This window comes from Argiope bruennichi, chromosome 10 (genome assembly GCF_947563725.1).
Source record: "Argiope bruennichi chromosome 10, qqArgBrue1.1, whole genome shotgun sequence".
NCBI lineage: Eukaryota > Metazoa > Arthropoda > Arachnida > Araneae > Araneidae > Argiope > Argiope bruennichi.
The window spans coordinates 35,090,276-35,111,783 of NC_079160.1; the positions used below are offsets into that span (position 1 = coordinate 35,090,276).

General features: G+C 25.4%; 1 protein-coding gene across 1 annotated transcript in view; it reads left to right on the forward strand.

The window, feature by feature from the left end:
* The window catches only part of LOC129988408 (condensin complex subunit 1-like), a 39,772-nt gene that overhangs the window by 4,270 nt on the left and 13,994 nt on the right, over positions 1–21,508 (forward strand). Inside the window, exons 5-18 of the mRNA XM_056096632.1 lie at positions 739–920; positions 1,045–1,193; positions 3,353–3,474; positions 3,561–3,684; positions 5,138–5,285; positions 7,847–7,969; positions 8,448–8,657; positions 10,364–10,475; positions 13,519–13,745; positions 16,304–16,554; positions 18,227–18,308; positions 18,399–18,535; positions 19,766–19,904; positions 20,379–20,466. Of these exons, the coding sequence (XP_055952607.1) occupies positions 739–920; positions 1,045–1,193; positions 3,353–3,474; positions 3,561–3,684; positions 5,138–5,285; positions 7,847–7,969; positions 8,448–8,657; positions 10,364–10,475; positions 13,519–13,745; positions 16,304–16,554; positions 18,227–18,308; positions 18,399–18,535; positions 19,766–19,904; positions 20,379–20,466 (2,094 nt within the window). The remainder of the gene's footprint in view (positions 1–738; positions 921–1,044; positions 1,194–3,352; positions 3,475–3,560; positions 3,685–5,137; positions 5,286–7,846; positions 7,970–8,447; positions 8,658–10,363; positions 10,476–13,518; positions 13,746–16,303; positions 16,555–18,226; positions 18,309–18,398; positions 18,536–19,765; positions 19,905–20,378; positions 20,467–21,508) is intronic.

The window sequence follows — 21,508 nt, forward strand, 5'->3', positions numbered from 1 at the left end:
TGTAAATAAGTTTATAGCTCTTTTGCAATTAAGAAGAAATTGTTATATTTCCCATTTTATTACTAATTTATGCCTTTATATTTTAATCAAATATTGTGATGTATTATATATAAAAATGCAGTGAAGACGGGTGAAACAAGTCTAAAACAGTACTGTGTTGTGAAGTATCATACTAAAAATTCTAAGCTGTTATTAATTATTGTGATCTGATATTTGTATAAACAAACATTTTTATTTTGGGTTGTTTGGTTATTAAATCTTAGTTTTTTATTTCTCTTGCTCATGAATCAACTACTTAACATTAATTGATTTTTGTGATAGCAAGAGAGTAAACTTATTTCAGATTATTTTTGGCTCAATTCTCTTTAGCCATGACTATTAACAAGCCTAGTTGTTTATATGCACTAAAGTTGCTCTTAAATTCAGTTTTTTATGCAATTAAATTATACAAATGTGAAATGCTATTTATTTAACCCTTGATGATCTTAAGTTACCTGTCAAGTAAGTCATGTGACTACAGTGCCTTATCAGCTATGTCAGGTATAAAGCTTTTAGTATCCAATAAAGGCTAATACAGTTAAAATATAAAGCTATAAGAATCTTGTTTAATAATGATGAACAATGGTCTTTTGGATAGAGGGTGTGTCTATTCAATTTACAGACTGCGATTATTTGTCATATTATTATTTTTTGTTGTTGTTATGGTTCTTCAATAAGATTTTTAATATTTGTTTTCAGTTACTGAAAAAGTGATAAATTTGCTGACTGATATATTGAATGAAGACACAGAAGAATTTGAACGAGATTTGAGTTTTAAGTATCGTAACATGATTATGATGAATGTTTATTTATTATGTCAATTCACTCATGCTTTTGAAGAGGCAATTCTTAAAAAAGCAGCAAACGTAAATCCTGGCAAGGTAATTTTTTTTTTTTTTTAATTTTCTTTTTTTTTTGTTGTTACATTTCTTTATTGCATTCATTTCCAGTGATTCTTTTTGTGTCTTTAAAATATATGAATAAATAAGTCTTTTTTAATTTAAGAGTCGAAAAAAGAAGATTACTATTGAAGAATCAGAACTCAGTGAATGGCCAGAAGAAAGATTGAAATTCCTTGTTACATTGAAAAAAATATTTCAGTTACCTATTAGGAAGTTTTGGAGCCCTCCAATTATTGATTACGAATTCATAAAGTAATTTATGCTCATGACTTATTATTTTATGAGTGAATACTAATATGTATTTTTTTTTTTTTTTGGTTAACTAGGAAGTATATTTTGCATTTAATTTTTCAATGCTGTTAAACAATGAGTTAAAAAAAAAACATGAATTAATAACTAGAAATATTTTATATTTGTGCTAAAGATTTTAATTTCTAAAGCTATGGTGCAAAAAATTTTTTATCACTTTTCAAATGTAATTTCAAAATACAAATACTAATTTTTATCATGCTGTCCTATATTTTAATCCTTAATTTAATTTAAAGCACACATTTCAGTAAATTTCTTTTAATTAGTTATAATTTTTCTTGAATTTTTAGCAAATATTTGTAAAACACTTTTTTTAAATTTTTAATCATAGCTTAGTTGCCTTTGGCAACCTCTAATTTGCCAGGGATATTATATTTAATTTCAGCGAAACCATTTAGATATATTTTCAAGTCCATAATTCTATCAATATATTGTTATTTAAGTGGTTATATTTTTATTGTTTTACATATACTCTCTTTATTGTATACATGAACATTTCAAATAGATACCAGTTCTGTGACATCCTTTCATTATTAAAAACCTAAATGTGCAATTCATCTGTGTTCTAAATTTTCTGGTATTTTAATTTCACTTTTTATTTTGTTTTAATTACACTCGTATTAAACAGAATCCTTCTTTCTCAGTTTCCAGCAGTGGAAGAAAACCAAGTTATTATATATTTAATGAAACAATGAAAACTTTTTTGAATTTCAGAGCAACAATATAATCTGCTGTTGGATACAATCCAAATAATAATAATAATAATTTTAAAAAATTATCAATATTCAGGAAAGATTAGCACAGTTATTAAATTGATATTATTATTTGAAAAAAATTATTTTAAAAAATGTTGAAATTGTGTAAAATTTATTTTTGTGTGCAGTTATAATTTTAAAAGTTACTACAGAAAAATGTGAAAATATTGCCTATTTTTAACTAATTAAAATTTGAAAAAATAAATAAATATGGTCTCACTAATGTGCAGATATTTCCATCCTCCCAGCTGTATGTGTGTGAAATTTGGTGGTTATAAATCAAATAGTCTGTCTTGTTGAGCATCCACACAGACATAAGGGCATTAATCTGTATTATTAATAAATAAACATTAAAAAGATTTTTGAAATGTAATGAAATATCAATAAATAAAGATATTTCTGAATCCCTTAATTATTTCAAAACTAAATTAAAGCAAAATATAGATGTCTAAATGACTACTCTTTGGCTTAAAAATCTTACTAACATTTGGTATATATTAGGAGGAAAGTGTTTAGTAGTGTGGGGAAACATATTAACTGATCAATATATAATGGGGTGTGTTTAGCTTAGCCATTGAAGCCAATGACATATCTTGACTATATATATTATATTTATTGTTGAAATTAGAATCTCTAAATATATTATTAATTAATATCTCTCTTTTAAATAATTTTCTTTTAATCCTTATTATTTTGTGTTAATTTTTGTTACATATTTTATTTGATTTTTGAAATTGTGATTACATTCTCTTTTTTATATACATACAATAAAATGAATAAATTTTCTTCAATACTGTAAGTACTAGAAAAGTTAAATCTGGATTATATATTTCAGGATTTCCTAATAAGCCACATTCAAAATAATGCAGATAAAATAGTCTTTTTTATTCAGTTTGTCTTTAATAATACAAATTTGTTATTTTTTTAATGTTGTATTATTAGTATATGAGAAATTATTAATCTATATGTTTTAATTTTCAAAAAAATATAAAAATATTCATATATATATATATATATATATATAAACAAACTTTGATCAAAACCGCATAACCATCATAGTTTTAAAAAATTAAAAAGCTTGAAAACTAAATGTACAAAAAGTAAAAAAGTTACAATTTGTAATATTGTAAATTATATGAGATTCTGTATTTGAAAGCCTTTGCTTTTGCAGTAAGCTATAACTGACTATTTTGTCTAATTAATTCTTACACTTGCTTAGGGAATTTCTTTTTTATAATTCATTTATAAAATATTATTTATGACTTTAAATATTTATATACATTTCTTATTGCTTAAAAATTTTCTTCATTATATAAATATAGTATTAATTTTAGTGATTTTTTATAGCTATGTTACCAACTCATTTTTCAAGCTTTTGGAAAATGTAGAGATTGCAAAAGATAAAGGAATGAAAATAGAAATCTTTCGCTTCCTTGGTTCAGTTTTTGCTGAAAATAGAACTGGCATTGGTAATAAAATATAACTTTTATTCATTTGGTTAAATTTTATATATTTATCAATAAATGCATGTATATTTAGCCTTTTCCCTTTATAGGATACAGTATAAAAATCTTGCAAATGGTTCAAGATTTTGAACACTTGCCAAGTATTATGGCTGAGGCTGTCGTACACTTTATGCAAGAAAATTCAGCTGATACTTTAGCTGCAGATATTTGCAGGTAATTTGCATTTTTTTTTTATGTTATGCTTTTATTTTGTACAAAGATTTTGTGTACATTTTATCAAAGTTTGTATATCAGAGCCAAAATATGAGTTGAAATTATTTGCAACTGGAATTGGATTTATTTTAAAAGCCATTTTAATATATATTATTTCTTTTGTGCTTTTTAAGAGCTGTCTCTCAATCCATACAACAATCTATAAAATAGCATTTATTTATTTATTTCATGCTTTTTAAGAACTGCCTCAATCCATAAAACAGCAGTCTAAACAACAGTTGATTAACATTCCTAAAGTTAACTCTATTACTTCTCTTCTTGTGTACATCCGACCACCCACCACCACTGAACGAGGCAGTATTGACAAGATTTGTTGTGGCCGTCTTCTATCTTTAGCATTGTCCATCCTTACATTGACCAATTTGTCAAACTGACATTCTCTTCATTGAATTGGCCACAAAGTGGTCAATTACTGTCCTTCCTCCTCATCTTCCTATTAAACAAGGAACAGGCCATCACTAAAAGAAAATCTCCGCAAAATTCAAAAAATTTCTCCAAATTTCTATTACTTCTCTGTTGGTAAATTGTATGATTAAGAATCTTTAAACTGGCATTATTAAAATTTAGTTTTGTAAACTTTAAGCATACAGTGTCTCTTTTGAGAAAGTTTTAAGGATTTTAAATCAAACCTGAAAATATAGAATCAAAAATCAATTGCTTTCTGATATATTTACTTGTTTGGATTACTTTTTAAATTCTGATTTAAAAAAATATATCCTTTGGAGCAAAAACATCTCCTAAATATTGTTAAAGTACTAATTTAATTAAATAGTAATAACATAATTTAATTATATTATAACAAAATTAGGGATTTTAAAAATAAATTATTTTGAAGGAGTTCATGGTATTAAAACATAATATTGTATAAATAAAATGATTTTTCTCCAAAATAAAATTTGTGGTTGTTAATTTACGTGTATCTCCCTTTTCTCTAGAAGTTTAAAAATTTAAAGCTATTTTACATGTTGAAAGCTATTTTACATGCTTTATAAAAACTGTTTTTCTTTTTGATATGCTATTTTAAATGATTTTACAGTTTGTTCCCAGATTTTAAAATGACATGACTTTATTCAAAATACTAGAAGCTATTCTTATATATAATATTTGTGATTTTTATGTTGCTTCCTAGTTATAATATCTCTTATAACAATTGAAATAAATTAAACATAAATCTTATCTGCAAGTTGGATTGATTTTTGAAATTGGAATATTGATAATATTAAAGTGCCTTGAATAGTATAATTGTTGTTAACTATTTTGATTTTATTAAATTGGGACTTGATCAATGGGAAAGCCTTCTTTTCAATAACTATATTTAAAAAAGAAATATTTGTCTATTGCCATAGTTATTTAAGTTCTTATTTTTATTTTTATTCAATAATTTTTTGTGTAGGGAGGCTATTTTACTTGATGTTAAATCTTTAGTGACTAACCTAACTGCTGCACATTCCTTGTCACAATTTTTGATTTCTATATGTGAAAAGTGTCCAGAAAAAGTTGTATGCGTCATTGGCAATTTGATGCAATTTTTGGAAATGGAGGTACAATTTTCTTTTATGTTTATTCTCATCTAAAATTATGAATAAAACTAATTACTAAATTTTGAGTCTTTTAAAGTTTTGAGTTATTGAAATAAAATTCTTACATAGAAAATAGGAGTTTTTATTATAAATGAATGTATTGAATAAATCTTACCCCCCCCCCTTCAAACTAACAACTATGGTATGCTAATTTCCATACTATAGTAAATTGTCTTTGAAATTTAATTTCTTTGTTTTGTATAGAAAAATTATTCAAATGCAACATTTTTACTAAAACAAATTTGAAGCATTGTTTTCATGAACAGCAATCTAATTAAAAAAGCAGAAATGTACTGATATTATATTCTTTAATTATGAACTACCACTTTTGTGGCCGTGTTGATTTACCAGGAAAACTGGCTGTGTTTACTGTTAGTTAAATCTCTTAAGCATAATTTGATGCTTGCAATTTCCTCTATAAAAATTTATAAATATCAATCAAATTGAAACAGAATTAAAATTGTGTTATTTTAATAGTCTTGCTCCTGTATTATTCATTGTGTATATAAGCCATTGTAATGCATCCAGCTGTCATGATATCTTGGTACTGTTAAAACCATAAATGTCCAATTCATTTAATTTTTGTGATAGTATTTCACATTCTTATTTCTCATAGAAACTACACAGTTGTCAAATAGAATCCTTCTTTGTTAACTTTCAATAATTGAAGAAAATCACACAATTTAATATTTGAGAAAATGATTAAATTTCAGTCCAAAAATAAAAATCCATTGTTGAAAAATTGGGCAAAATAAATTTTTAAAAAATGTCAAGACCCCTCAAAAAATGTACACAATTAAATTGGTATCATTAAAAGAGAAACTTACAATTCTTAAAATGATATGAAAAACAAAGTTAAAAAAAACTAATTTTAAATCAGTTTTTAAATGTTAAAGGTTTTGTGCAGCAATAATTTTTGGGGCTGTGGTAGGAAAATTTCCAAATATCATTCAATTTTTTTTTTTTTTTAATTAATCAACGTTTCAGGGGGGGGGGGGACTTTGAGGTGCCCACTTACACCTTCTAACATATATGTCAAATTTGATAGCAAGGTTTTGTCACATGGATGCACACACACACACATTCTTTATTATAAATAGAGACATGAACATATTGCTGTACATCTGAGCTTTTTGAATTCTTTTCCCCATTTACAACATATTTTTTATGAAGAAAAATTTAAAAAAGACTCTAAATGGGTTTATTTTATAAAATTAAACATCAGATAAAGATTTATTTTATGGGTAAGTGTGTCAATGCTTCTGTGGAATTTTTTACTTGGTTTGTAAAGAAACATGTGGAAGTAATTTTTTTCATGGGATAACATTTATGCTTTGTTTGGACTAGAATCATCTGAATTGATGCAAACAGACTGCAAAGTTGCCAAATCTAGCTTGAAATATGTTAAATAGCCATAAATCACTGTTTGATGAACTGCTTTAAGTGTTAAACACAAAATTGAAATTCTTAGCAACTATGAATTTTTTCTTAAAATAAATTAATGCAATGCAGCAAAAATTTGACAGCCTTATCTTTGTAAATTTTGAACTTTTTGTGATCAAGATCAGACATTAAATGTTGATAATTTGGATAAATATGAATGTGTTGGAGAAAACCCTTCGATGAATGCTGAGATGATATTTTTTAAATCTGGTGTGCTGTGTCATTCTACAGTTTTCTAAAAATAATACAAATACAAACAATATATAAATGAACTGTTAAGCAATAATTGTTGATTTGCTACAATTAATGAATTTTTCGATTAGCATTTTAAAATAAATTGGGAAAGCCCCAAGGAAAGTGTCCACCTCTTTTCTTTTCCCTTGTTGTGGTAAAAATGCAATTGACTTCACCTAATTCATTTATTGCTGTTAATCAATTAACATCAAAATTCTTAAGTCTTTAAATGATCACATTAAGCAACAGCTTAAAACATCTGACTGAAGCATACTCTATCATTGTTTATGCAATTTTGCAATCTCAGCCATAAAATGCCGTTAGGAGTTTGAGGATTAACTAAAACCTACTATATCTTGTGAAAAATTAACATAAATTACTGAATTTTTCTTGAAAGAAATCTGCACAGTGATGAATGAGTCATTTAAAAAATAAAGCCAATGATTTATTTTAACATAAAGTTAACTGTTTGTACCATAAAGAAAGGAGGGTGATAGTATTTCATAATATCAGAACACCATTCTCAGACTGGTATGTATATCTATTTTTTCTAATATGTATATACATATATATGTGCTGTGATCAGAGTTGTGACCTTCAGTGACATACAAATTTAAATCAAATTCTAATTTGAACCCACTTATCAGTAAAGCCTATCAGCTTTGATTATGATGCTGGTACATTAGAGCTAAATAATAATAAAAAAAAAAATGTATAACTTTGCTAATAAAAATTAGTAGAATTTTAATATATACCCAACACTATATGTTAAAGATGTCTATATGATTGCAAAGATGTTAATATGATAATATTTTTCAATTTAAATAATTGATTTTATTTTTTAGTCGCATGTGATGAGAAACTGTGTGCTTTCTATTATGGGAATCATACTCAACAAATTTTTAGCAAATGAGAATATTTCACCCAAAGAAAAGAAATTGAGAGAAGAACTCTTGAACCAATTAGAAGTAACAAATGCATTTTATCTTCCTCAAATTCACTTAATTTTCCTTGTCTTTGAATTTTTCCTTTTCTTTATATCATGCATAGTTCCTTTTTATTGGAAATGCTACTGATAAATCTTTTACATAGTGTCCTTTATTACAGTATTATTATTTTATTTTTCATTAGTAAACGCCAAATTTTTGCTGAAAGCGATGTATTCAAGTTTATAGCACTCTGTACATGGAGATTTTTCTGCAGTGCTTGATTATTTATTATATAGTGGCTTTTTAAAAAATTTCTTTCTGATATGGTTTTAGTTTGATATTTGTTGCTCCATTATTTACTTTATAAGTTCTTTGATGCTCTACAAAAAATTTTCTTATTTGTAATATATTATACTTGTATCTACTTTTGATTATGTGACTTTATCTGCCTAAGTTCGGGCCATATTGTATGGTAGCATGTAATTTATACTGATGCTTTCTTGATCTTCTCATTTAGGCTCATTTGTTAGATGTCAATTCTTTTGTGAGATGCAAAGCTATTCAAGTTTTTAAAACCCTTATGGATGAGAAGGCTTTGACATCTGCTGAGCTGTATCATGTTGGGAAACTTATTTCAAATCGCATAAAAGATAAGGCTAGTAATGTACGGAAGAACGCTATGTCTTTTATGTCCTTATTTATCGATGTTAATCAGTTTGCTTGCCAAGTAAGTCTTCAAAGATTATGTTTATGTTGATATTAATTGAAGTAACTGAATGATTTTTAAAAATATATTATTCACTTATTAATTCCAACATTTTTTTTTAATACAAGTAAATATGTCTGTGAAGTGGATTTATTATCTTGCTGTCAAACATAAAATGTGCTTGGATGTAAAAAATAACGGTTGTTAAGAACAAAATTTGAGTAACTTCTACAAAACTTAATAAGTGAAAGTGTTTTTTTGGGGGGGCATTAAATTTTGTTTATTCAAAACTTATTTTAGTTAGAAAGAGTAAAATTATTTTTAACATATCAATAAGAACATTCTGTACAATGTGCTGGGTGAAGTAAAATGAAGCAAGATTTATTCTTAATATTTTAGGTACATTAATAAAAAGTCGAGGTAATTTAAAAAATAAAATCTGAAAAATCGGACAGCAGAAATGCTGGCCATCCTGATTTTGCTTATTCAAATAGATGTCTTATAAAGCTTTAGAGTTTGAAGTGCTGAACACTTCTATGCCTTTTTGATCTCGTAATCAGATCACAAATTCAATAGTTTATTTATTTTTCTGAATTTTAAATTAGTTATTGATTCATTAGAATAGAACTCATCAAATTATTCATGTTAAATGATATTAGAAAATTTAAGTGACCCCTTGAACATTTCTTTTTTTTTTCTCTCCTGTCCATTATATTAAACACTGTTATGATATTTGCACTGCTGTTTAATCTGGCTGGCATATATAGTCTTCAACTTCTTTTATAATTGTTCCATAAATTTGTGATATGAAGAGTGGAAATATAGCTTGAGGTAAAAGACAAAACCCTGAAAATGTTTAAAAGTGTCTTTTTTTCTTTTATAATTTGGTAACTAAATGTGCATTATGCTGCAAAAGTGGTTTACCACTTTTGATAAAATTTAGCTATTTTACCAGTAGTGTAAATCTATTCCTGACTTGCAAGAAAAATCTTTGAAGTTCATTTTAGTAATATTTTCAAAATAGAAATTGAAGAGTCATTTTTTTTTTTTTTTTTTTTGACATTCTAAAAGGATTTCAAGAAAGTTTGTGGGAAAAGACAAACCATTTATTTTTACAGATGTATCACCTTGGTTTAGAAAAATATATATAAAAAGAAGGAAATACATTTTTTTTTTTCATTTATTTATTTGTCTGTTCTTCTAATTCCTATTTGCTTAAATAATGTTTATTTTTTTAGGGATAATTTTATGTACTCATGTAAAACTATGTGAGATAGTTTTTAACAGTGACTTCAGCAAGTTGTGTGCTTTTCTACACTAGCTTTTTTCTGATTGAGCATTTTTTATCTATATTATTTAGTAAATTTAGAAAAGTCATCATTTTCAATATCATTTAGTAAATCACCTATAATAATTTATTGAAATATTTTTATGGCAAAATTTTTTTACAAATAAATGGTTTCAGAATTTTTTAAAAAGATTTTTTAGATTTTTATTTTAACAAGCATGTACATTTTATTCACTATGGACTTTCCAAAAATACATTCACTATATGGTTTTTGTCCTCCAAAGATAAGAGTATATTGAAATGCTTCTTTTAGAAAACTATAGGTTATTGAGAACATCTTATGTGGTAATAGGTTAATTTTACTATTGGAATTTATCAAATTTTATAATTACTTATTATTCAAAGTGTATCTTTTTTGATATTCATAACTTTTTTGCAGATTCCTCTAGAAGTATTAAAAGAGAGTTATGAAACTGAAAATAAGAAACTGAAAGAACTGGAAAAATCAAAACCTTTTGTTTTTGATGAGTCAGATGATGATGAGCCTAAAAGTAATTTTTATTCTGAAGAGATGCACACTTTATATTTATTATGTTATTTTGAGCATGTTTTATATAAGGTTATTGGATAAAGTATGTTACTAAGTAATTGAGAATAGTTTCAATTAAACAAGTTGTAATGATTAAATTTAAATTTTTACTCATAGGTGAATCAAATAAAATGTCTATCTGTATGATATATAAAACAATAAAGAAAGAAAATTTTAATCCAATCAAGCATTTTGGTATTGCATAAAAACCTAACACATTTTTTTTCACTACCTTTGTATTTATATAACAATAAATCACAGCACTTTTTTTCAAAAAGAACAGTGTATGTGTTACATATATTTTTACAGATGTAGGCTCGACAAGAATGCAAATTTGGAATTAGCAATTTATCTTTCCATTTAGGACATAATTTGTACATAGGGAAAGAGGCAGAACCCAAGCATGGTGAAGTGTAAAATTTTTCCCTTTCTGCTTTTACTGAGGGATTCTTATTGAAATATCCTTGAAACATTATTTCAGGAAAAAGGATATTGGGTATCTTTTGAAGTTATGCTGTGGATGTTAAAGATTTTTATTCCCTTGTAGCACGAGAATTAAAGTATCAACAATTTTAGAGCATATTTAAAAATAATTTAAAAAGTGGAATTTGAATCAGGAAATGAGAAAATTTTATAAGGAATTTAAGATTGAAAAAAAAGTAGAAAAATAATTAGGATTTTATATCCTAAATTCAAAAATATCATTTCATATATTTATTCTGTTGAAAATCTGCTTTTATAATATTAATAAATGCATTTTTTATAACAAAACATTATATGATCATGAGGAAAACAATGATATCCCTTGTTTCCATTTCATTTATGACATTTGATGACATTGCAAATGATATTTTCTAATATCATCAGTCGTGAATTTAAAAACTTTTATTGTTTTAATGTAGTAAAACATATTCATCTCAGAATTATATTTTTCAATATACAAAATAAAACATCTTGGAAAAATCTACTTTTGTTGCATGCTTCTCCTCTTTTATTATCTTCATAGCTTGCATTTTCTTTTTCTTTCATAGTTAAAACTTTTTTTTGCTATTTTTTTAATTGCAGCTGGATAGTGTTTCAGTAATTCAATATTATGACGCCATTATTCAGAATGTGTTGCTTTATTAAAAGTCCTTAAAAACTACTTATTTTCAATGGCCATTATATAAAACCTTAGAAGTACCCTTTAAAAAAAAGCACTTATTATTTTTCTTTAAAAAATTTTTTTTAAATAAGAAACATATTGCTACTTTTGGAAACTGAACATATTGAATGAGAAGTAAAATTTCTGACATAGGCAAAGTTTTATTTATATAGTTTTTTTTTTTTTTTTTTTTTTTTTTGGTATTCTTAATCTTTATTTTGAAATGGGATTGGCTTGTTAATAAAGTAAAAGTTTTTATAGTACAGCTAAATACAGTGTATTAAAGTAATTTTAGATATGTAATGAAATGTTTTAGTAAGATTTTTCATAAAGAGACAAGTTGCATAAAAAATATTTTAAATAAATTAGCTTCAAATTTGTAAAAAATATTCAACAATTACAGTTAGTATTTTATGTGTACCTTTGTATGACATTTGATCATTTTTTGTCCAACTTAATTCATTCGTATCTCATAGCCCTGTAATCAAAATACTGTTAATATTCGATTTTTATTTTTTTGTAAAGGTATTTATTTTTTAGTTAAAATTTGATTATTCACCTTGTTATTAAACAATTAACTTTTGTTTGTAATTATAAATATATAAGTATATTAATTTTATTGCATTAATGTTGTGTTGTTCCTATATTAATATATAATGTTACGATTTCAATTTAATTTCATTTTTAAGTAATTATTTTTTAACCCTTTAAAGGGCCATTTTTTTCTAGTCATATTATGTTAAAATATTTTTAGGCGTGATATTAGAATAAGAAAAAGGATTCATTTAGCTTATTAGATAAATGTAATTTGATTAATTAATTTGGTTAATTAATAATTAAGTAACAAATCAAGACACATCATTTTGATTGAGATAAAGAACTGAAGCATCTAAATTTATGTCTTTCTAAAAACAATTTGTCAGAACTTATGCCAACCTACAAAATTTCATACAAAGATTGATAAATTTGGTGGGAAGCATACTTCCCACGGCCCTAAAAAGGGTTAATAAAGGTGAATTCAAATTTCTCTTTCATTTCTAATTTATTTGTTTTTGCTTCCACTGTTCTAAAGTGTTCTCGCTCGAAAATTCTGCTTTCTCGCCGAAAATTTGCTTTCAAAGCAATATAAGCTCAGTATGTGTTGAATGCATTTCTTTTCAGGGTATGCTGTTTCCTGGTTGTGGATTTACAAACCATAGAAAAGCATCAAATTTGAGCTTAACAATAATGATAAGAATAAAACTCTTTTAGATAACTCTTCACTTCCTTCATTTGTTAGAAAATATGATATATTTAAAGGAATGTGTTTGTTCGTCCAACCAGAATGTTGAAAATAAATTTTCCCATTTCACCTTCTTGCATTATTTATCTTTATACCATGGATTTCTCATTTAAACTACACTACAAGCCATATTATTCTCACGGTTGCAATTGAAAGCCCCAACAGAAAGCAATGCACCACAACAATTGCTCATTATTGCATTTATCAAAACTTCAGCTGTTAATTATTTTTCCCACTAAATATCATATATAATCAGTTTAAATTTCTATTTGTTTATTTCATCTACCATCTGCACTATAAGATGGATGGGAAATTGATTTTCATATAAGTTGTTTATTTAAAAATTATATAATTATCAAATAGGATTGCTATAAAATTAGTGTTTGTTTTAACAGTAGTGATTATCCACATTGTTTGACCTTTTATTAAGTTATTTAGAAAGTTCACTTTTGTTTGCTATGAAAGATTTTTTTTTAATATTTTATTCAAATTATTAATAAAATTATTTTAATTCTTGAAATTATAGAAAATAATTTTTGTCTATAGTTTTCTTATTATTCTTTATTATTGAAAATGCAGATGAAAAGATGGCAGAAAATGGTTTGGTATTTGATGATTCAGATGAAGAAGAAACTGAAGAAAACAAAGAGAAAGAAGTCAGTGAGGAAAAACAAGAAATTGAAAAAGATAAGGATGAGTCAGATATGCAAATGGAGCAAACTGAAGAAAATGAAGATAAACCTCAGACAGCTGATGATGTCAATGAAGAATTTGTAAAGCAGAAAGCTGTTGTTGATTATTTAAAAGTGAGTAATGATTTATTTTATTAATGATATAATTGAAATATGTAATTAAACTAGCCACTATTTAAAACCTTTATCCATGTGTGAAATTGAATCATTTAGCTTTATCATGTTAAAGTATGCATTTTTTCCATGTTTCTGACGAGTAGAATTATAAATATCATATTCAGTATTAATAAATAAAACTGCGCTAAAATGTAGCTTGTTTTTAGACATGCTGAAATTGAATTTGGATTTACATAAGTATATTTTAATGTTCTAAGAAAGAATATAAGAAAGAAACCTGAATTAAGCATAAAAATATTTACAATCATGGCAATCATTGTCTGAATACTTTTGAGATTAATTTTTATTAATTAAAAATAATGTAAAATAGTGATTTGAAATTAAATTTTCTTCAAACATTTGAAACACATAAATGTTTAGCTTGTTTATTAAAACTGATGAAAGATTTTTAATTGAAGCTATATAAAGAAATTTGTCCCTGTCAAGTTCCTGCATTTATTATTTACATTTTTAGAGCATAATAAATGAAAGCAAAATGATCTTTATAAAAATATTCAGATTAAAATTTTAGAAAACTAGATAGTTAATTTTAAAAAAAAACTATAAGATTTTTTTTTAATAAATAAAGTTTTGAAATCATGTACTTTATGCAATGTTCTTGACATAGCAATTTGTTTTTAAGAAGACTCTTAGTTAGCCTTATAGTTTTGCTAGTGCTGATGTAAATGCACAAACTGTTTTTAAATGCATGACCTAAGATTTTCAATAAAGTTTTCACTACTTATTTGTAGCTCTTTTTAATGTATCTGTAATTTATATACAAATCTGGATTTTAATTTCTAATTATAAATTTCTATCGGCCATGATGGAATCGTGAATTTCTTTCAGGCTTAAAAAATGCCCTGAAAATTTGAAATGAAAATAATTTATTTTTTTTCTAAAAAATGCTGAGTTGTTTAAAAAAAAATCACGAAAATTATTTTATTTCTGATAGGAAAGCTAATAGGTAATATCTTGTGATGTCATTTTCTAAACTTCAGTGCTTATTATTTCTCTTTTTCTGAGAATTGCAATTTATCACTCTGTCTCTTGTTTTTAATCTAAAATCAGTCTTGCCAATCACTGGATGTTTTCATTTCATTTAAATTGTTTATATTTTAAAATGCATAAGTTCATTTATATTTATTATTTGAAATATTTGGAAAAGTTTAGTTGTTATATTTATAGCTTTTAAAAGTTTTCTTAAAAAATTATGAGAGAAATTTCAAAAAAAGAAAGAAAAGAAAAGTGGGAGGGGTCACCATAAAACTTTCTTGCAATAAAGGCATACAATAGTTATGAAATATTAATGTGTAGTATGAATTTAGCATTTTTTACTAAATCTGTCATATATTATTATTACTAATTCTTAGTGACATTTAGTAATTAATTCCTAGTGTGTGATTAATAATACCTGAAAATCATATTCGTATTTTAGATGCATTTTTGTTTAGACCCACAACTAGCAGTCGCAAAATCCCATATCAAATTTGATGTTTTTAAATCATTGCATTTTTTAATTATCTTATTTATCTGTGTCTAAAAGTTATCTGTGTCGACAGATGATATTTATTTGGCTTAAATTATTATATTATTATTATTATTATTTGGCTCAAAATATGACAGGTATCTTCATTACAGATGTTAAATCTGTGCACTGAATCTTATCTATCTAGCTCTCCTTATTTTTTAATTATTGTTTTAACTCATATTCGAACAGTTAGATAGACATACTTCCTTTGAATAAAGTTTACTCAAAATTTAATAGAAATCTACATATTCAGTATAAAAACCATATATCAAATTTTATTCATCTAACTCTAAGCATTTTTGAATTATCATTGTCAGAGGTAGATGGAGATTTTTTAAAAACATGATATCTATAAATTTTATCTAAAGATCACGTACCAAATTTCATAGCATTTTTGAGTTATGTTTGTCTGACAGATAGATGGACATTTTCTAAAAGTGTGTTTTTCCAAGTCAGGGAGGTCTTAAACATGGAAATTCGTTAAAATCTTGAGTTCAAATTTGTGGACGATTACTATACTTTCTCTATACTACATATACCAGAAAGTAAAAAAGCAGAAAAAAAAACTCTTATTTCTTTTAAAAATGGAAAACTCTGTTGCATATTCATAATTAAATAAAATCTTGGTAATTTGTTTCATAAAACATACTAATAATTTCTAAATTATTTTATATATTCTTTGAATCACTCCTTTAAAATTATATTTTGGACACGCAGCATCTCATCAGATGAGAGAATGTGAAATATGAAGCAAAACTGCATCATCCCAAGTTTTTGAACAAACCAATTTTGTTCTTTACAATTACATATCTGCTAGTTGGTCAACATTTAATTTATTTTGTTAAGAAATAAGTTGAAATATTACAAACAGATAACTTCGATTCTGCAAAAAATAAAATTAGTAATAAGGATGTAGAGTGTAAAGGGGTTTTTCAGTTGGTTTGTATGTAAGTATTATTATTATTATTATTATTTTTTTTTTTAGAATACTTTGAATTTTGCTGAAGTCATACATGGAATTGTTGAACCCGTTTGTGCCTTGTTACATTCCTCTACTCAAACTGACATACTTGAAGCAATAGAATTTTTTACTGCTGCAGCTGGAAATTTAGTTACTGGTTCTGATGCTGGAATAAAAGAAATTTTGAACCTTGTGTGGTCCACAGAAGTTACTGTAAAAGAAGCTGCACTCAATTCTTTTAAATCACTTTATTTATCCAGTGTAAAAGATAAGAGGTACGCACAGGATATAGTTTATAGTAATGATACTGAGCTTTCTGTTTACTATATTATGCTAATATTTTTATAATGATCTTGTATATCCTGTAAACAGCCTAAATTTGTGAAAGAATATCTATCCCATTCAATGATTATTATTTGTAAATTCCATATTGAAAATTGTTATTTGATAAATAAAAATTTTGTATTAATCTTTTATATATGGATTAGGTAGCTTGATACATAGCTTGATGTGTAAGATGGCTTTCAACATTTCTATTGCATGCCTACTTAAATACTATTATCAAGATTTTATACAATTAGAATGCCAAAAATGAATACAGGTATATAAATTGAATAAATACTCAAATAATTTATCCAGTGAAATTATAATATCATTAGTTATAGTTTTAAATAGTTTGTTGTTTAATAAAATTAAATCTTTTTATAAATGAGATTAGCAAAAGATGAATTAGAATACAAGCAAATGAAAGATTTTTTTTGTACTTTTTTGACAACTAACATTTTATGTATAGGAAGAGAAATATCTGCTATTATATTATTGTTTGCTGAAAACATTTTATATTTTGCTGTCAGTTTTGATATTTTTTTTAATCCTATAATTTTACATGAAGACATATTAGATATTTTTTTTGCAGTTCTCTAACTGTTAGGTGGCTTTATATTGAAAATTAGTGTAATTAAAATTATATGATGATTAATCATATTAAATTATTCACATCTGTTAACTCTTTATATAAGAAATGTTTACACGTACCCAAAATACTCCTTTGGTTTTTACAGTATATGTCTATTCTGATCTCTTTTCTAGCTGTGTGTGTGTTTGCGAATGATGAATGTGAGCAAAGCCAGAGTGTTTATGAATGTGCTTATAGATCTTTTTCTTTTCTCAATTTTTTTTCTTAGTAGATCATCATTTGTTTCACTCTGATGTTAAAAATTGGTTTTCATTTGAATATTTAGTAGCTGTGAGATTGCAAATTTTGCATTTTATTTACATTGTTTTATACTACATTTTAGTAAGAGTTAATAAGCTATTTCCTTTCAGCATTATTTTAATTCGTATTTAGCACTGCATTTTTTAGCACCATTTTTAGAATTCAATTTTATTATTCTCGGGATCAATTAACTTTCTTTTATGTAAATTTATCTATTTTATTTTTCATTTAATCATAGTTATTTTACTTCTCATGTCCATATTTGACAGAATTTATTATTGCATAAAATGTTGCTTTTTTTCACTCCATGCTTGTGTCATGTGATATCTTTCTATTAGTGGATCACTATTTCTTTCAAACCAATTTTAGTCATTAATTTTGATTCAAATGTTCATGAATATTATTGATAGATAAAACCCACTGTAAGAAAACGAAACTTTCTGTGTTATTATATATTATATTTAAAATGTTCTACAAATAATATTTTTAAATTTATTTCTTAAGACTGTCTATATGTCCATGAGGGTTTCTGCTACAATTTTTGTTAATTAAACTGTGACAATCTTATCTGAGATACTGTTAACAGGCCATCTAGAAATGTGCATCTTCTGTTATTATTAATATTCAGACTGAACTAGATTTACAGGATTTTTCCCAAAAAATATATCTTTTATTACAAAGTCTAAGTAAAAATGCATACAGTTAATCCTTTCTTTTTTCCCATTTCCTAGAGATGTGGCAGACATTGCAAAGAATTTGATAAATCTCCTTAAAAATGCTACTATTGATGATGCATGGAGCCTTCGAGCTTTTGTAAGTGTCAAATTATAGTTCTAATATAGTGCTTAACAATTTTTTTTTTTTCTTTTACTCTATTTTAAATTTCTCCTTTGTTACAAATAGGTTGTACATTTTAGTCAGACGAATGAAATCCCAGTTTCTATTTCTGATGTTCTTTGGGCAAATCTAATCAATCCAGCATCTGGTGTAACAGAACAGGAAAAAATTTCTATTCTGATGCTTTTGAGTATGGTTGCAGAGTAAGTAAAATTTTCATATATAAATGTATTTTGCTTTTTTTTGTTACTTCACCAAATACGTGCATTCTTTATATAAAAAGTGGATTTTAAATTAAAATGTAATGCATGGTGTCTACAATAGAAGTTATAGATTTCTATATTAACAGAATATATTGCAAAAAAGTCTTGAGAATTTTAATCCATTGTTATGAATCATTATTTCAACCAGAAATAATTTAGGAAATTGGTTAAAGGATTCAGGGGAAAATTTCTAACATTTAGGGTATGTTGTGTTTCAAAAATTTTAGAAATGAGTTGAATAAACCTTGTCTGAGTCTCAGCACTTTACTAAGTATCAAAATAAAATGCATCAGTGTCTGCAATTTACTTTACAACATAAGATTTTTCTTCAATTTTTTACATAAATTTTGGAAATTATTTCTAAATTATAATATTTGATTTGAAATATATTAATTTTGACACAAAATTTGAGTTTAAAAATTTTATAAAGATACTTTGTCAATTCTAGATATATTCTCAAAACAATCTGAATTATAGATTCAATTTTTTTTTTTTTTTCCTCATTTATAATATATTTTTACTTTATTTACTTCTTTTCTCAATAAGAAATTATCTTCAATTATTTAGATTATTGCATTATGAACATTTTTTAATGTAACATATGTATTAAAGATATATGTGTAAATATATTCCATTTCTTTCTTTTAAACTGAAATATGAGCATTATCCTATTTTCTTTATAAACTCAAACCTTTCCTTAGAAAAAAAAAAAAAAGAAGTTTATCACTATCTTCAATGATCAACCCTTGCAGAGACATTGAAATTAAGACACTTTTTTTTTTAGTTTATTTGTCCAAAATAAATAACAGTATACTGCCAATTTTGAGCATATCTAGGAATTGTCCCTATGTTGCTTAAGTGGATCTTTAATCGAACATATTTAAAAAAAAAAAATCGACGATTTTTTTTAGGGGGGGGGATATTTAAAAAGTTTTTCTCTTATCAATTCACTGAATAAAGTATATTAAAATCTTCATGGAACTCTTGACATTTTGGACCCTTCACCCATTGCTTTTATCAACTACAGACAAAATGGCTGAATGCCAGCATAAATCTCAAGTACTACAATTCAACTCTCTAAAGAAGAATAAGCATCTTTAAATATGTATATATGAATCAAATTTATATGGAAATATGGTATTATTATTGGTTTTTTTTTTTAAATTACAGGCAGCGTCCTGATTTTGTATGGCAAAATTTAAATGCTATTGTAAAATATGGACTAGGACCAAATGGAGAGAAAAATTTCCAGCTAGCTATGTATACTCTTATTGTTCTATGTAAAGCAAATATTGAAAATAGGGGTAAGGTAAGTAAATATGTATTGCATATTTACATTATTCTCCTCTTAAGTATTGTACCATTCATCAATTAAATCAATATGAGTTCTTTTTCCTCATCTTTCCCAATTAGATACATATAATGGCACTATTTGTGTACAGATATATTGTGCAGTTAAGAAAATTATATAACCTCTTACCTTTGGCCATTAACTCCAAAACTTGATGCAAAATTACAATTTATATTTTGTTCATAATAATATATCAAATTTCATTTATTTTAATAGTGTATTTTGTTATTGCATTCAAGCGGAGCTGAATTAAAAATCTAATTCAGAGTCAAAGAAGTCTAAAATTTGAATGTACCAAATTTCATGCAACTTGCTTTTTTGAATATTATTTTCCACATGCATTCAAATGTATAGACTTTCTATTAATCAATTTTGTTGTTGCTCTTTTTTTTTTTTTTTTTCCATTGATGTTCTTTTTTCCTTCCCTTTTAGTTTCATTCCGCTAATAGCATTGATGAAGAAACTCGTTTACCACCAGATCATGCTATTGCTGAACGCATAAAGTATCTCTTGATTGAAGGTAGGGTTTCCCCCTTTTTCTTGAATATTGTAGATTAATTTTAGCATGCATTATTATGATTTCTTTTGAATTTTGAATTCCAGAATTAAGTTTTTTTCCTTGTTTATTTCATGCCTCTTGATTGAAGGTAGGGTTTCTTACTTTATTTTGAATGTTGCAGATTAATTTTAGCATGCATTATTATGATTTCTTTTAATTAATTTTAATTTCAGGAATTAGTTTTCTTTTCTTGTTTATTTTATGAAACAAATATTTTTAAATAAAAAGCATCTTACTTTTAATTACTGAAATGTTTTCGTAATTAATTAGATCCCCCCTCATCAGTGTATAAAAAATGTTCGTACTCATTTTGAAATTATTTATTAATGTTGTTAGCATTTATTTAGCATTTCAGCATTTGTAAGATTACTATTTTTGCAGAATGAAATTTTTATAAATGACAACCTGATTTTAATATTTTTGATAAGAAAGGAGCGAGTCAATCATGTCTCTGTTTCTCCCCTTTCATAATATAAATGCATTTAATTTTTTGGTATCTTAATGTATTTTTACTTTTACTCCATCGTTTTTAAATTAAATTTTTTACTGCAATAAAATGATGCTTTATTGTTGTTTAAACATCATGCTGCTAATATACTAATTAAATTTCTATTCCTGCAGCCTTTTTTTATTTCAAAATTATCTAATGAATTCAAAAATTAATTTTTAATTATTTCACAAAAATTTTATTTGAACATACATATAATTTAAATTCATTATAAATATGATATTAATTGATTTTATTGCAATTAGTTTTCCTTGCAGCTACTAATTTTTGTATATTTTATATAATCTACCTTTTAATACATTTTTGTTTCAATTTTCTATATCTCTTCTTTTCCAAAGGCTTCAAAGTAGAATGTTAAGTTGTTGTTTTGTAAATATTTTTATGTATATTTAAGATTTATCCATCTTAGAAATTTGCCTCAAAAGCAGATTGGCAAGATCATAATTTGAAATCGGACAGAATATTTTAAAAATACAATTAATTTTTTCCCCCACC